This window comes from Hippocampus guttulatus, chromosome 1 (genome assembly GCF_054856545.1).
Source record: "Hippocampus guttulatus isolate MCC_2025c chromosome 1, RoL_Hgut_1.0, whole genome shotgun sequence".
NCBI lineage: Eukaryota > Metazoa > Chordata > Actinopteri > Syngnathiformes > Syngnathidae > Hippocampus > Hippocampus guttulatus.
In genome coordinates, this window is record NC_141261.1 from 25,474,110 (window position 1) to 25,491,639 (window position 17,530).

At 45.3% G+C, this 17,530-nt stretch overlaps 1 protein-coding gene across 5 annotated transcripts in view; it reads right to left on the reverse strand.

Moving 5' to 3' along the window:
- camta1a (calmodulin binding transcription activator 1a) overlaps nucleotides 1-17,530 on the reverse strand; it is a 328,990-nt gene that overhangs the window by 66,020 nt on the left and 245,440 nt on the right. For all 5 annotated transcript variants that reach the window (XM_086122468.1, XM_086122447.1, XM_086122465.1 and 2 more), the window contains exon 6: nucleotides 2,496-2,567. In XM_086122468.1, coding sequence (XP_085978594.1) covers nucleotides 2,496-2,567 — 72 coding nt within the window. The remainder of the gene's footprint in view (nucleotides 1-2,495; nucleotides 2,568-17,530) is intronic.

Here is a 17,530-nt window from a genome sequence, read left to right on the forward strand (position 1 = left end):
CCTGAAATACCTTTCACTAACTTTGCTGCTTGTTTCTTCGTCCCACAACACATTGGCTATGCTGACACTGCAGCTCAATTCCGATATTTCTGCCCATATGTGACACGTATCTGATTTTTTTTCATGCCGCGCGAATTCTTATTTGGTCCAAATCCGACCTGGCCTCTTTAATATTTGGACCTAAATAAAAAATGTCTGCAACGCGTCCGCAGTATGAACGGTCATCCGCACACATCCGACTTCGACGTAGTCAAAGATTTCCTCCCCGTGGGCGCGGGAGAGTGTGGTGGAAGACGAGTGACAATCATCTGTGAATCTGCAGTTTTTGGATGAACAGTTGTTGTCTTTACATTTGACTTGAATTGAATCCCACTTGAAAGATGAACAGTAAAGTAAACAGTAAAGTGGACATCTGTTGTGATAGAAGTCAGTCAGCCACGCACACGTTTGATTTATTACACGTGGCAATGATGTGATGTCATTGACGTCCCCATTAAATCCAGGAGCAATGTCTCATATGCCCCTAAATATTTCTCTGGCGATATGAAATGATAAAATGAGACACTGCTCTTTTTGTGTTTCAGTTTCCAGGGTAATTGAGGGGCGTTTCCTCTTGAGCCACAGCTGTCACGCGTGACAATCATCTGCCTTCATCACTTCTGCTTGGCCGACAACCTGGTGTTGGATAATTCGCTCACATTGCTCATAGCTCATATCTCAAGTGCTCTATAATTTAGACTTTCTTGACTTTGTTTCACAGTGCCCTCCCTCATTTACGCTTTATATTCATGTGTAAGTATTATTCTTGTTTACTTGTTTTCATTTCTTGAAATTGGGTCTTCTTGCCTTTTTATGACGTATCGTATTGCCTTTTGCAAGCAATATTTGTTTCTCTCAAGTTATCCTGGCCATTTTGTTACCAGGGACTCTTATTGTACTTTGGTGGCAATGAGTTTTCTGGAATAAGACTTTTTGTCAATCATAACCCTTTTTTCGTGTGTGGGATCCACTTGTTTCGGAGCAATCCGTAACTTGACAGGCAGGACTATATCTACTTCCGTAAACAAGTGACATCATTTTTTTGGCAGGCGTCACTCAACGTCGTACATCACGGGCGTGTTGCATTCACCTTGAAGTCGCAATTGCTTTTGTAATCTGAGTGAGTACATAAAAAGCATTGGATTTATAAAAAAAATAATAAAAATAATCCAAACTGGGCATCACACCCTGCAGTGTGAACATAGCTACTGTTGCATCCACATTCACTGGCTGCTTTACTCTTTGTATGTCTTGCGTCTCATTTCTGCTGCCATCTCAGTTATTTTGAACTTCATAAAAGTTATGCCCATCTCACTCCATTCACCCCCCCCCCCCCCCCCTCCAACACCTCCCTGTCCTCTGTGTTCCCTCCCTGACTGTGCTGTGTAATGAAATCCATTTTCATCCATGCCGCTCTGTGACTACGGCCGATGGATGCTTGGGTATTTGCATTTTTCACTCACTGGTGACCTTTCCAATTCGCCGCTTTGGGAGCTCCAGTCACCTTGCTGCCCGCTTGTTGACAGACTACTGCCTGCAAATCACATATGGACACAGCTAATGGCACGCAGGGAATGGCAGAGGCAAGGTTCAACCATAGATCGGAGAAGGGTGGAGAAAGCGCCAGAGCAAAGACCTGACAGTCTGACACATTGTTTGTGAAGGTCAGTCAGCATCTGCATGTGGACTGAAAGACAAGGACGTTTGGTCGCTTTTTGCTGCAGGCAGCCGCGAAAGCTAAACAATTATTGAATGGAAATGTCGTTGAGCAGCAGATGCTGCTGGTGGGAAAGAGGATAAGGCGTCACGTCAAGAGCAGGGGAGGAAGGAGAGCTGAGGTTAGCGTCCTACAAGAATGGGCCAGGAATTACATGCACATGTCTAAGTGTGGCTCAGATCAAACTGTCTTTGGACTCATCATTGGCAAACACGAGGTCTGCGCACTTTCCTGATTGCTATTTGTCAACAATCAATGCAAACTGATTCATGGCATACTGGGGGGAGGGAGGGATTTTCCCTCATGCGTTGGTGAAGTGACTCATGCTTTAAGGTAAAGTTACAAGCTTTCATCCCAATAATGTATGCAGCCGGCAGAAGAGCAAAGATAGACCGAAACACTCCGGTGGAAGTGCGAGCAGACAGATAGCCTGGCTGGGAAGAGGAGATTGAAGAGCTGGACCACTAAGCCTGCAGACATAATGACCGCCTGTAAGCAAACTCGGTGATGCAGGGAACCTCTTGCATCATAATTTACAGACAGAGTTAAACAAGGGTGATGGGGGAGCTATTTCCCCACTGAGTCTCGTCCCACACTGGTATGTATGTGCGTGGAATGCGCGCAATGCCATCAGAGAAGAGAAAGACTTGCAAGATAAGGTCAATGGAGACTGTGGAATGAAGTCACAGAGGTGACTCACTCAGGTTCAAAGGCGGGAGCGGGAAAGATGAGCTCTTACCTGGAGCAGCCAGTAGCACCTACGGTGGAAGGTGGGGATGATGGACGAGTGGACATAGCAGCCGTAGAGACACTGAAAGAAGAAGGACAGAGAAAAGGCGGTGTCAGAAAGACAGGCAGGGGAAAGACAATCCCACAAACAAACAATGGGCTGAGGGCACGTGGAGCCTCTGACTTGAAGGCAGATGGTTGTTGCCTGTGTGGCCTGGAGGAAGGAGCCGGTTGGGGTTAGCTTGAAAACACCTTCCTACTGTCCCACCACGATGCCTTCCTTCCCTGCAATCCAGTCGTATCTTGCCCTGCTTGGAGAGAGCCTCTGACAGAATGATTAAGGCCCTCCTTACGCCGTCACCCTGCGGGGCACCCCAAGCACATAACTAAACTACAGTGTTATTAATATCCTTATCGTAAACAGATAATACCGTGCCTGGGGGCTCGTTACTGTGGAGTGAGCTCGGCGGTGTTGATAACGCCTCCCCGTATCTTGGCAGAGGGGCAAGGAGACATTTTTCAACGGCGGCTAAGCGGGGCAAATACAGGAAACCAGAGCAAAGACGCCCTTCTCCTCCTCCCAAACAATGACATTCTCCATTCTTCTAAGGCAGCCCCTTGACCCCGGCGCCCAGGTGACGCGAGGGATGGCAAGCCCGCACCACTTTGTTTGCGACAGCATTCATAGAGCTTCTGCAGTACTCTTTTAAGAAGGAGAGGAACAGGGGGCTTAAGTGACAATTTAAACATGAAAATTGAAGTGAGCTTCATATTAGTCCACTGGAATGAAATCATATGAAGGCACAACTTGGGAGTAATTGACTGATGTTTCCTCAGAGATCAAACTCAAACAAAGGACAAGAGCTGAAATGCCTCATGGAAAGAAATGCTAGCCATTAACATTAATCTGAGATGGTGCCGATATGCAGCATACCTCAATGCACACAACAAACTGTTTGCCCTTGTCGCCTATGGAGAACACACACGAAGGAAAAGATGGACTGATCAATGGAGTTCATATCAGGCATCGGCGAGTGACAGCAGCATTGCTACCCCATTTGTATCAAAGTCCATGGTTACAAGTGGCGACCATTAGTACAAGGGTGAGCCACCGCGATCCTTGATGGCCCCTTTCCTGCATATTTGAGATGTCTCCCTCCTCCAACACACCGAATTCAAATGATCAGCACATTAGCAAGCTCTGAACAGCCTGATAACAATTCGGATCTTTTGAACCAACTGTGCTGGAGCAGGAGGACAACTAAAACGTGTGTGTGTGACTGTCAAGGTGGAAATAATTTGCGGCGCACACTCCCTCAGCAACATTCTGACTTGTTTCCTTGGGCTTCTGCAGCGTTGCTGAAACAATCGGGGAATATCCAAGTGTGAATATCAACCAAAGTAAAAAGGAAAGAATCGAACAGAAACCTGAGACAAATCATGGGTGAACATACAAGCTGCCTTTCAGAGGTGGAGTAGTCACAGACAGCTCAGAGGATTCAGAACGGTTGCGATATTTTCATCTTTTAATTGATTGTACTTTCCCCAAAATATAAAACTTCCAATCAGTACCATTTTGTGTTATAATAACACTCTGTTTCAAATCGTCACGCTTGCCACAGTTAACATCGGCTTGGCTCGGTCACAGTGGGCGTTGCGTACAGCTCGTGTCTCGTGCACATAAGGGAGGGGAGTGTCTTTGGTCAGAGACTCGAAGGCAGGAGGGGATTAGTGAGATTGAAATTTTGCAAGCAGTTTTAAAAAAACGCAGATTCCCTCTTGAACTGATGTGTGCATATTCTCCCCACACAAATTGGTAGTGACACCACAGTGACAGTGAGACTCATTAAGCAGCAGGTTTGACAATAAGGAACAGTAGGAAGTGGCGAGCAATGCGTTGGACCGTGTGTGTGACCGAGCGGTGAATGTTGTGGAAACAAAGCTTCCAGGAGCAGCTGATAAATCTGCACCGCTGAGTCTGTTGCCTCATCTTGTTCAAGATAAAAAATAAGAAAAGAAGAGCAAAGCCTGTAGAGTGTGCAGAAGCACCTTTTTGGCAACATCAAGCCGCCTTGATTAATTTTCCCTGAGTGCACTTGACGGCCACAAAGACATGGCACGTTACAGGCCTACAAAACAAATATATTATGCCAATGCTCAACACATTTATACATACATGGTTTGTTTTTTCTTCTTTTGGGAGGATTGCTCTCAAATAACCACAAAACTGTGTGTGATGCACAATTCCCCCTGCTCTGACGTTGGACTCAACTCTCTTCCAAAGAGGAAGTGAGCCTCCTATAGTGCTGCCATCCATTACTACAAGCTGGCAGCGAGCAGCCGTGTCCTCCCACTCCCACAGTTTAGCAACCGTAACGTCACATTACTTCACACCGTGACATCTGCTACCAGCTTGCACGCGCCTGCTATGAAGTTTGCCAAATATTTAAGATACGAGCTGCACTTCTGACGCTCATTTCTGAGTATGGACGTTTTGTGTTGAAAGACAATGCATTGTTTCATAAGAACGTTCAAAGTATCAGTGTGCTGCAAGACCTACAATGAGAGGTACGCAGACTACTGTTGTTGCTGACACAGTGAGACTCTTCAAGGAGTTTGGTAGGTAAGCCCTAAATATTGCCAACAACATTGTACTGCTCGCCTGACTTGACTCACATGCAAAAATCCCGTTCTTTTTCCATATTGGCTTAATATGACCGTGACCCACCCTTTACACGAACAGCAGCTTCAAGTTTTCTGGGAAGGCTTTACATCCGGTTTAGGGGTGTATTTGCACATGGATTTTGGAGCATTCTTCCAGAAGCATATTTGAGGACGTGAAGGCCTGCCTCTCACATCCATCCATCCATCCATTATCCACTTCACTCTATCCTCCTGAGCGTCACACTGGAGCCAACCCAGCCGTTTTCAGGCAGCAGGCAGTGTACATCCTGAACTTGTTGCCAGCCAATCGCAGGGCAAACATAGACAAACAACCATTCGCACGCACAGTCACACCTAAGGACAATGTGTTCCATCGACCTACCACGCATGTTTTTGGAATGTAGTCAGACAGTCAAAGTCGGTCCACTTGCACAGAGGACTCCATAAATCGGATAACACTCACTGTTAATGTCATGATTCTGTTTTTGTGTGTCTCCAGCAGGTGGCAGAGGAGGGCCTACCCCTCCAGCTTGCACACCTGCTGACAATGATAATCAGCAGAGTTTTTAAGGACTTCCAAGTGATCATGTCGCTGCCGGATTATTCGCCTTGCTTTCGATTATGTCACCAACTGTTTGAATCTTGGAGATGTCCCGTGTTTCTTATTCTTCGTTTTTGATCGCGCCTATTTTTTGCACTTACCGTTGTAAGTAGTTTTGCCTTGTAATCAATAGTTTTGGTTTGTAGTGTATGTGTTTTGGGTTTTCTTGTCTATTTTCGTTAATGGACACTACAGCTTCTTGTTGCTTTCAAACCTAGCTTGTAGCAGACGTGTGCACATTTTCAGCAATGACGTCTTTGATCCACTGGTGAAAAGGACACCTTGATCCACAACTGTGTCAAACAACAAAGTGTATGCAGGAAAAGTGGTTAAGATTGCACGACTGTCTGTGTCTTATGCGTTGTGTTGTATTATTTTGTCATTTATGTTAACTGTTCTTTTGATGGTGGCGCGGGCACCCGCAGTGACTCCTCTTGTTGTCTGCTTGAGAGGGAAGAAATTTCATCTGTGCTGTATGTTGCACATACTCAACTCAACTCAACTCAACTGTATTTATAGAGCACTTTCAAACAGCCATCGCTGCATACAAAGTGCTGTACATGGAGCAATTTAACATATACAAAAAACAGTAAAACAAATCGGTAATAAAGACGGTAGAAAGCACCAAACAGTAAAACCAAGAACAAATCTAAGTCATGATACACCGCATTTGGCAATAGAGTTGTACTTGACTTATTGTCAAGCTATTTACGTTTATATTTTCTCCTTACCTTTTGTTGTACCAACATCCATTGTTGTACTTTGTCAGTCCTGCGACCTTTTTTGTTCATAAACCTTTCTTTCCTTTTTTAGAGTCCAATTCTGTCCGGAACCTTTCGAGAACGGCGACAGTTCAAAAGCTGAAATTCAGAGCACTTGGAAAATTTCACATTAAAAGCCATCCAAACGTTATCACAAATAATCTATTCATTTGATAATTGATTCGCTGTCTTTGCACCTCTGCACTTCTCTCCATTTTTGACGAACTCAAAACTACCTTGTCTTGGTCAGCCACTGCTCAGAAAAAAATGCCGTCTTTGGAAATTGTGAACGCTGAGAATTTATTGATGCATCACGGCTGATCTTGTTCTCGCCTACAGCACTCGGCCCAGTGAGAGTGGGCTGCGGCCTGCCAGCTCGTTGTCGGACGAGGCTGCGGCACGCTCCTCATATTTGACGGAGGCCGTCTGCAACGGGCGTGTGTGACTCGACTGGGGAGTGAATAAATTAGACCTCGGGCTGCTGTCTTTTCCCTCTGCTTACTCAATTTTTCAAGCACATAAAGAAACGTGAAGGCAAAACAAGCAGCTTACAACACAACACGACTGTTGCACCTGCCACTGACGATATGCAGTCAGTATCAAAGGCATTTACATGCACACATGAGCAAGGGCACCTTTAGCCTCCAGCCACACTTCCACCAACCCACACATGCACATGAGTAGAATTTGGCATTGAGTTCTGACAAAACGGCACCCACGCGTTCAGAAGCATTTGCCCGAGTACAGACAGACTCGTGCGCTTGTGTGCAGCCGAGCAGACAATCACAACAGAACAGGACACTTTTTGCGAGCGTGAGCACGCCTATGCGCCAAGACCAACCAACTGGAGTTCTTATCACTAATTTAAGACACATATTATTTACCGGCGTTGCCGCTGTCGAGCACCTGTGCGCCAAAGTGACGGTAGCGAAACAATTATTTGCTGTCTTGGGGTTGTGACAGATGACAGCAAATCACAGGGAAAGTAATTCAACCATAATTACCAACACATAAAATACACGCAGGCATACCGTACATACAGTGTCAAATCGAAATGGCCTTTGCACACATCGAAAGAAATACATGTTTTGGTGTTGTGCATGGCACGCCATGGAGGATGACACAAAGGGGCACACAAAAAGAAGTACGTCCATAATATATTCATGAGCCGTCACTGCAGACGGCAGGGGAAAATAAAAAGGAGTGACAACGCAAAGTCACCGCTCACTGCAGCAAGAGGCCAAAGCGACCAACGCTAGCGGCTTGCTCCATCGAGAGGATATGTTACCTCTCCCTCCGCCAACTCATCCTCAGGTGTTCAAGCGGTCCAGACTGAAGCGACATCACAGTTCACTCAGGGCAAGCAGGCGAGACAGCTCGTGATGAACTGTTTGGCCTTAATGAAGCCTTCTTGAAGGCAGGGCCACCAACAGCGACAGTGCCTGCCCTGCCTTTGGAGTCATCAGCTGACCCTGGCCTATCTGTTGCCGTGGCATCACCACACTTCCATCCATCCATCATGTCTGGTAGGTGACGGGCACCGATGTGGCAGCAATGTGCAAAGTCTGCAATGCGAACAAGATTCCAAATACTTTATGAGTCCCAGAAGGGCAATTCAGTTTTATAGTCAAGCCATCAACAGTTGAAAAATTCTCCCTCTATAATACAGTGGAGAAAAGCAAAAGAGATGAAGAATGAAGAATACAACATGACATCCACAAACAACAACTGCAAGCAGTGACCATAGAGCAGAAGAGGAAGCGGAATGATTTTTTGACTTACTTCTGCATTTTGTTCATCATGGCGCAAGGGATTAAAGTCTTCTGCGCAGTGGTTTATTTTCTGCATGGGCCCATCCCGCCGTCCTGAGGGCAGGACCGCAAATTTACAGCTGTGTACGTGAGCAGGCTGGGTTAAAATTCTGCTTGCCTTCTGGACCACCGTTCAAGAGTGAGCAGAGCTCCTCAAAACTTGAAGCCAGTCATTTTACAGCCCCTCCGCATGATGCCATTCAGACATGTCTTATCTTCCACAGCAAGACGAGCAAAGCGGCATATACAAAAAGGAAGGAATGGTCAGATAAGAATAAGGAGAGCCCTTCTTCCGCATCTGGCAGGATAAGGCTCCACGGCCGTGTCCAACTCTGACATCCATGAAAAACTGGGTGCTCAGTTTGACAGATGCCTGTTTCAGTCAGTCAGGATCTGACCACTGTCTGCACACTGGGCTGATCATCACAAGAGTCCAGTACACACTCAAACAAGTTTTTGTTAAATTGAGTCCAGTTTATTTTCTCAACTGTACATCGACTTGAAAAATGTTTCTGTATGATTTTATTTTGTGCAGCCACTTGAGAAAGTAAAATGGAGTAAACGTACCATCTTTTTCAGTTTATGCCTCAAACATCAGGGCAGCATCCTTTTCCACTTTTACATTTTTAAAATGGCTTTCTTGGATATCTACATTTCAGTGACTCTGTCTGGAGATACTAAATAAGGTAAGTGGAAAGATGTAGTAAAATTGAGAAAGAGTTTCATTTGAGCAACTCTTCAACCCTATTTACAGTCTGCTGGTTATGTGCCGTGTTCCTGCTGTTCTACAAACATTTTATGGTCTGACTCAAGCGTATGGCTTTGCTGGATCCAAATGGGTGCAAGGGAGACACTGGTAAAAACACACAGCTTTACAATACACAACAATACAATACATCCTGATTTATATAGCACTTTCACAACGGCTGCAAATGTAACAAAGCACTTTACAAAACAGTTAACATAAAATAAAATAATAAACACATCGCATAACATAAAAACACGGACAGTTGTGCAATCTCAACCAATTTACCACTAAAAGATCATCCACATGCAGACTCATACACCTTTCAAACACACGCTTTCCTTGTCATTAAAACAATGGCCTCTTGCCACCCATCATAGTCAAACAACTGCTTTCATGAATCAACATTGACAGGCACCATTCTTCTGTATTGAGTGATGACATCTTCTGCTTGGCTCTCGACGAAGGCGGACGCTTCTGCTCTGCTCCCTGCCCCCCCACCTTTTTTTTTCCCTGCTCGCTACTTAGTCTTCTTGTGCTGTCTTTTGTCCAACTTTTTTCCCTAGCCTCCTACCGTGTTTTCATCCGAAGAACTAACCATGGAATTAGTTGGCTGGTCTCTCGATGTAATTGACAAAAATTTTTCGACGGAAAGAGCGGGCAGTGGGGAGCCTGCTTGCCCTCCGGGGACACTTGCTGCCGGATACGCCCTGGATCCATGGAGAAAGTGGAGACCGGTGTGCCTGACAGTACTGTCCGTGGAGGACGTGGAAGACATCTACATTATTGGCCTTTTGATAACAGGTATGCTGCTGTTTGGTGTTGGCAGCTTGCTGTTCTATCGCAAAATTCAACCGACGGGAGCAGCTCTATTGGAAGTGAAGAAGCTGCCGGTCACTCTGGATGGCTTGGCGCGAATGTCCAACACTCAGACTCAAGCGGTGACTGAGCTCAACCGCAATATTATTGCGGTTTGGAGAGACTCCTTGCGATCGATAATACCATGGAGACGTTGGAATTTTCGCTTCGAAAAGGAATTGAGGATTGGCTGATCGGCGCCAGTGAAGAGATACAGGCCACGGACTCAAGGCTGTCTGGAATTGTTGGCGGCCGTCTCTCCAAAACAAACAACGCTATCTGGCCTTTCCCCTGGATGGAAATACGCATGGAGTCTAGGGCCCCCCACCACCAACCCCCCTCCTTCTCGGCCATGGACTGATAAGCCGGGACTGTCTTCATGATGAGCAGACCTCGACGAAGCAGCTATGACCTGTACACGCATACACATACACAGCTGGACAACCACACACGCATACACATCCTTGTTATCACCGTCTTCATCGCTCCGATTCTTTTTCCCCCGTGACGTGGTTCGATGATGCGGAGCGCAACGGTGACCGTGCGGCTGGTCATCGTCAGGCGCGTCGCGGTTACCCCCCCTCCCCACCTTCCCATTCACCCCCCCCCTTATACATGTTATGTCTTGTGACTTGTTGTAACTGTCTAATGTTATTCATGTGCTAGGGTCTTTTTTATCCTGGACTTAAATTATCCTCGGAAGAGGATAGTTCGAGCGTGGTTTTTTTCCCCTCTCCCTACCCAGCGTTTTTCCTTTCTGAATTCTGATTGTAATTTCCCCATTGCGGGACAAATAAAGGATATCTTATGACATTACATCAGAACATGCCTGTAGTTGGATATGGACATTCGCAGTGTGTGTGTGTGTGTGTGAGTGTGTGTGTGTGTGTGTGTGTGTGTGACTGTATATTCATAGGCTACAGTAGGACATGTGCATATTTGCATATGTGGAGTAAGATGGGAGCCCAGGGCAGGATTTTGGGATCCTGAGACCAGAGCACAGCAGGAGTAAACGCATCTTAGGCAGGACCACCATATCCATACTCAGCAGAGATTCATGGACCATGCAAGGTTCAAGCTAGCCACATGATGATTATTGATCAAGCAACGATTCCCAGCGCCATTCAAATGTGATTAGATAAGTTACGACTGAAAAGTGCCACTTGCAGTTTATGGGATGTGGTGATTTTTAATTGAAAGTGTCGAGCTGTACATCTCATCTGCTGTCTTCATCGTAAAACACGCCACGTCTACAATCGTGGCACTATCCCCAGAATGCCCATAATACCGTAAAATGTACAACGTCGTATGCACTTGCATTTCAGATGCAGGAATATACATACAGCAGCCATACCTCATTGGCACAACGACTTCATCGCAGCTACTGTTTTTCTTCTGTCATGATTTTTCCTCTTTTTAAGGGTATAACACTTCTTTGCATCGGAATATGTGGATAAGCCACTGTTGAGGAGATATCATACACGCGGTAATAAATGAAAACGTGCAGGCTTAGATTTATCGCCTGGACAAACTACAGGCTCAGGGAGGCCTCCAAAATGAATTTGGCCAGCGGTACACATATGGCGAAAGGGGAATAAATACAAACAAATCTAAATTCTTCACCAAATCCAAACAAATCATTGTCTGGGAAATGTGCATGTATAATGGAATTGACCATCTCTAAAAATAGCATACCCATTGTAAAATAAATTTAAAAAAAACACTTGATAAACAGGCCCTGGAGAGGAAAATTAATTAGCCATGCTGAGCGGGTAAACGCAGCCATACATCAAGTTCAAGTGGAAACAATAACAGGCATGATGCAATGCTGGATAGCAACCCCTGACCGCACACCACGCTGGCATCCCAGAATCTATCCTGACATCGAATGCAGCAATTAAGGAGGAAAGACTCTTTCAAAGGAAAATGATGGCATGGCATTGAATAGCTGGGCAGGCAACTGCTGGCAGCGTCAGAATGGAAGAAAAGAATGCTGGGGCTTTTAGCGGTCCTTTACCACGTGCCAGGGATAACGCATGCACATGCACCTCTGACCACCTAACTAAAGACACAGTGTCTGTGGAGGCTAATGCTACCCACCTGGGCACACGGCCAGAGGCATTAGGTGGAATTGAATTCCAACAAACTAGCTTTAATCAGCAGCTTTTTGAGGTTAGAATTACTCTCCCTCTCCTCCATCCCACTGGCCAAGGTTATAGCAGACAGACAGGGCCTGGGCTCAGCTAATGGAATGTGGGGTTAGTTCCGACATGTGCCGTGGCACATACTGTACGCAGACACAGAAGAGTCATGAAGTGGAAACGCACGGAAGACACACAACAGCCACAAATGTAGCCAGTGAGCACATGATACAGGGCCAATTAGGTGAAGTGAGCTTCATAGTACAAAAGTGACATGATCTCCACACGGGACACAAGCCTTTATATTGGGCTGCACTCTGCATTAATTTCATTCATAATTGAATGTGCATTGTTATCGACTGCTTCCATCCGATTTGATTTATCGATACACAGTGCATTTCATGCACAAGGCAACTCAATGTGCTTCACACAACCAAAGCACCTACAAACGCAAACAAACACAAAGACATTCAAATGCAAAGCTGAGAGACCAAAAGTCGCCTGCTAAGAGTTCTAAACATTGACAACAATTCAACACAATTCCAAACCAAATATTTAAACACATTGCCAAGAAAAGTTAAAAAGTGAAAAGTGGCTTTCTAAAATTACTGACAGTGAAATTGATTTCAAATGCGTAAAATTCCTTGTGTCCAAAACGCATAGTTTTTTCAACTTTGATTTAAAAGCATTTACACTCGGAGATGACTTCACTTCTTTGGGCATCTTATTCTTTTTGTGTGCAGCAGAACAGCTAAATGCCGCTTCACCAGATTTGCTTTGAACTCTGGGCTCCACCAACAAACCCAAATCCACACCTCAGCACCCCACAGGGTTTATACTCCATTGGGATTTTACTTTAGATTTTTTTGATGTACTCAGGACCCAAAGCATTAATTGAATTGCAGACCAGTAGCAGAATTGTAAAACTAAGACAGCAGACTGGGAGCCACATATACATACTTGGTTCGAGTCTTTGGTGCCTGAACTCATCTGACTTCCGAGCTGTTGGTATTTGTCTCACTCATAATCGATGTGACAAGACATGGGATTCACCCGCTAATCCTTATCCTAAAATGTGCTAATCTCATATCCAAAGCGATGCAACGCTACCATCAACAGGAATCTCCTGTGGGTTGCAAACCGGGATATCATAGACAAGTGGGCGAGACCCTCTTCCCGTGGCAGGACATGACAAATGAAAATGTCCATAGCAGTGCGTGACTCTACATTGCCTTTGTGTTTGGCCTTTTTTAGGGTGTGTATGGCGTGTGAGGGGAGGGGCGGCGACATCAAGACTACGCGGACGTTCAAGTGAGTGCGTGGCTAAAAAAAGTTTGAGAAAGCTGTTATAGAGTAGGAGAGTACGTGATCCAGGGTCACCATGGCAATAACAGACATACTCATGGCCAGTGCAGCAGTAACTAGCTTTAAAAGCTCGTATTTTATTCATGGTAAACTACTACACATTGTTGCTGTCATATAATGAGTGGTTGTCAGGGACTTGCAAAACTTTGCAGCATTCATCTTCATTTATATTTCCACAGCCCCCATTTGCACTGGATGAACACCAATAGAGTGTGCCTGACTAAAATGAAAATGGTGATAAAAGAGAAAGGTGAAATTGCTGGACAAGTGAATGCATCATGCCGCTTTATGTACTGTATAAAGAGTCAGGAGAGGGCTCGCCTTGACCCTCAGTCAACTCGTTGGTAACGGTCGACAAAGCAAATCTTCGTAAAGCTTGCCACACTTCAGTCAGGTTCACAAAAAGTGTTGCTGCAATAACCGTGAAACCAAGCAGAGGTTTGCAGAGGATCTTTCCTCTTGATTTCATCAATTTACCACAAATGCCTGTTTGCATCACTTTTGAAGAGCCAAACATGCACGCGAGGCGATAAGCTTTCATCAGTGCAGCTCTGGTAATATTGTCATCTGTAAATTGCCACCTGCAGTATACGCTCAACGGTTTCGAATTCAACATTCAAAAAAATTGTCAATTGCAAGCTCTCTGAAGGTTGTCACTGAAAACATGCCGCTAAGTCCTGATTTCAGGTAATTGATTTTCCATTTGCCGATTCTGCTTACAATGAACATCTTTACATCGTAAACTTGATTATAAAGATCAGTTTTTTTCCACAAAATAGTGAAAAGCCCTTCGTGATGACAAACTCCCGCCGCAACCTTGCTTAGGAACAAAATGCACAGCACGGGATTCCCCTCTGTTGCCTAGCAATGATCAACTCGGTACATTGTTGCACTTCCTGCCGTACCTCAAGGACATGTGTTACATGTTCATGTTTTTACATCTATACATGTTGATACTGTATTATGCATTGCAGTTGGCGGCTGTTTTATTGTAAATGGTTACAAAGAACTACCATTTTAACGTACAGATTCGTTATGTCCCTTGAGGTAGATGGTAACGAGGCTCGACTGCATTTGGATTGACCACTTTATATGACAGGTTTGTAAACACATGTGGATTATATACCGATGACGTCAAAGCAGGTTGAAAGCAGCAAAAAAACCTTGAGAGCTTCTCACCTATGAGCTGCTCTATGAGAAGCAAAAAAGCGGCGATGATGATCTGTTTGCATTCCAAACGACAAGCTATCAAGCACATTTTGTACTTCACTTCCTTTGAATGATTTCAGTCATTCATTCATCACGGCTACAGCAGTGTCGAAGCAGAGTCAGACGGCAGGCTGCGGACTTGCCATTTTTATCATACTGGAATACAGTTTAGTGTTTCCCTCTCCTCCAGACAAAAAACAAAACAAAACAATCAGCTGGCGCGATTCATCTTCGTTTTAATGAATCACATTTCATGTGATCAATTAAGCTATTTGCATGCACTGTACTCCTTTACTGATAGCACAAAATGAACATTGCGCCAATCGAGCACAGACCTAATCTTGAGAGTGCCGATTAGTAGATCGGCTTCCACATTGGTTTGTGTGAGCAATCAAGTTGATGGCCGTTTTTGCATGCGCAAACCTTTCGTACCTTACATATGTTGGAGAGCAGCCAAGGGGATATCAACACAAAACAACCACACTGAGACAGAAAGGAATTTAGTCGCGCCCACTCTGGGGCTAGCTATCAAACAATTTATTGCTCTCGACTGACTTTCCATTTACAAGGTGCCTCATTGTCAATCCACGGTGCATTGTACATTGTCAGGCAGACGAACTGGTGAGAATACAGGTATGTCATCCAACACGCAAGCTGAATGAAAAGAGTGGCAGCCGACAGCGTTGGACATTCCTGAGTGTCATTGTTGTTTGAAAGATTGCTTTTCTCTTCTCCTTCCAGACTTTGGAAAGCAGTGCATAGTTTACTCATGGCTGCCCTTTTCCCCAACACTTTCTTTTGCTTGTACAGCATTTTTCAGAAAAAGAAATGTGTGGTTAGCAATGTGGTGGATACGTAAGAAAGAAACTTCAAGACCACGTATTATAGCAATAATGGACAATACAGGAGCACAGGATGTGCTTGCAACCCCGTGCAGCCTCCACACCCCAACCCCCGGCCAGACTGCTTGTATCTAATGATGGCATCTTACTCACCCCACACTCACAGTAAATGAGGAGTGGCTCATTGAGAGGCAGTGACAAAGTGCCTTGTCGAAAAAAAAATACCTCTCTGGTTCTTGTGATAACAATTTTAGAAACCATTTGACAAATTTACGCGTACTTATCAGACTGAGTGTACTTGGCCGTGCAGACATCTGTTGCACATTGGCAGATGGAACTTTAACAATACAACAATAAATAGCAAAGAGTGAGTGGGGATCTATTTCAGCTTTTCCTTGGCAACCTGCTCGTAGCCCTCAATATACTCCAACATCAGCTCAAACAAGGATTAGACCTGACATTGCTGCTGCTTAATAAATATAAAACCCTTCTCTACAGGATTTTCTTAGCTGTGCTGAGGAGAAAAGTCCCAGTGTTTCGAAAAGGGCCTCTCCTTTGCATTCATGAGATCACACACACACACACACACACACACACACACACACACACACACACACACACACACACACACACACACACACACACACGCACACATGGACACGCATGCGTACTGCTAAAGATGGCGTGTCTGTGTCGCGGGTTCGACCAGGCAGACGTGGTGCCTAATTGTAAGTGAGCGCTCCGACTTGTAATGCTGCACATTTATGTTAGGGCTGATTAGCGGAGGGTCACGTCTGCCCCCCCCCCATTGTGATCTATAGGCACGTCAAATTTCCAATATATCCAGTGTGAGCAGGGCAGAGCACAGTGGGACTGTAAATCACGACCAGCCTCACGGAGCACTGGCGAAAATATGATGGATGGTACGCCAGGCAGCTAGTGAGCGACATGCTTTGTATGGAAACATGAAGCGGGGAGAGGAATTGGAAGGGGGGCCGGATTACGGTGGGAATGAGGTGATAGGGGAGGGAGTAGGCCGCATCTAGAGGGAGAGGAGCACAGAACAGGCAGACATCAGAGAGAGGAAGGGGAGAAGAGATACAATTACCGAGCAAGGAGACGGTGAGAAGAAAAAAAAAATTCTGCCGGGGAGAGTCAGAGAGTGTTGGCAAGAAAGGGAGTGGGAGAACAGAGAGAAGGCGGGGGGGGTGTTAGAATGAATGCTAACAGGGAGCCCAAAACCAGTACTGAGGCGTTATCCTTCACAGGCGGAAGAGCAACAATCACAAACACATTTTCTCTCACCCTGGCCCTATGAGAGATAAAAAACCAATTTGTATTCTATTCCTATTCACAGTCACTTGGCCTGTTTCTCTGCCTGCATATTTGTAAACACAGCTTTGTCAGAGCAGCTTAATCTTCCCAACACAAACACAGAGTACAGGAAGGGGGTTGGGGGGAGGTCACACAGGGTGAGGAGGGCGACCGAAGCAGAGGAGCGTAAGAGAGTGCGCTCATACGAGATGCCGGACCAGGATGCCACACGTCCAAACCAACACGAATGTCCACTGCCACTATGCCCTGCGCGTGCGCGCGCGCGCACACACACACACACACACACACACACACACATGGATTCATATTCACCCATTTTTGGACTCTCCTTGACATCCTCTGCCTGGGCCTGTTCAGCAAACTTCAACCATCACAAATAAATGACCAAGACGCGCCTTACAATTAACCTCGAACGAACACAAGGACGAAAAATACAAACAAAGCTTGTACCTCTGGAGCATCTACAATAGTGGTCCACAAATCTTTTTGCGTCATTGACCGGTTTAGACAAGTACATGTTGATGATGGGCGCAGGGGGGCCATAAAAATAAATGTGTTCATTGCTTTTAGAGTGACCATAAAGATGCTGATAAAGTCATTTTTTTCCATCTATTTCGAACGTTTTTATTCAACAGCTACAACAAATGTAGAACAATATCGAGTAACACTGAACTACTAAAAATGGAACCCTCCAAATAATGAATACGCCTTAA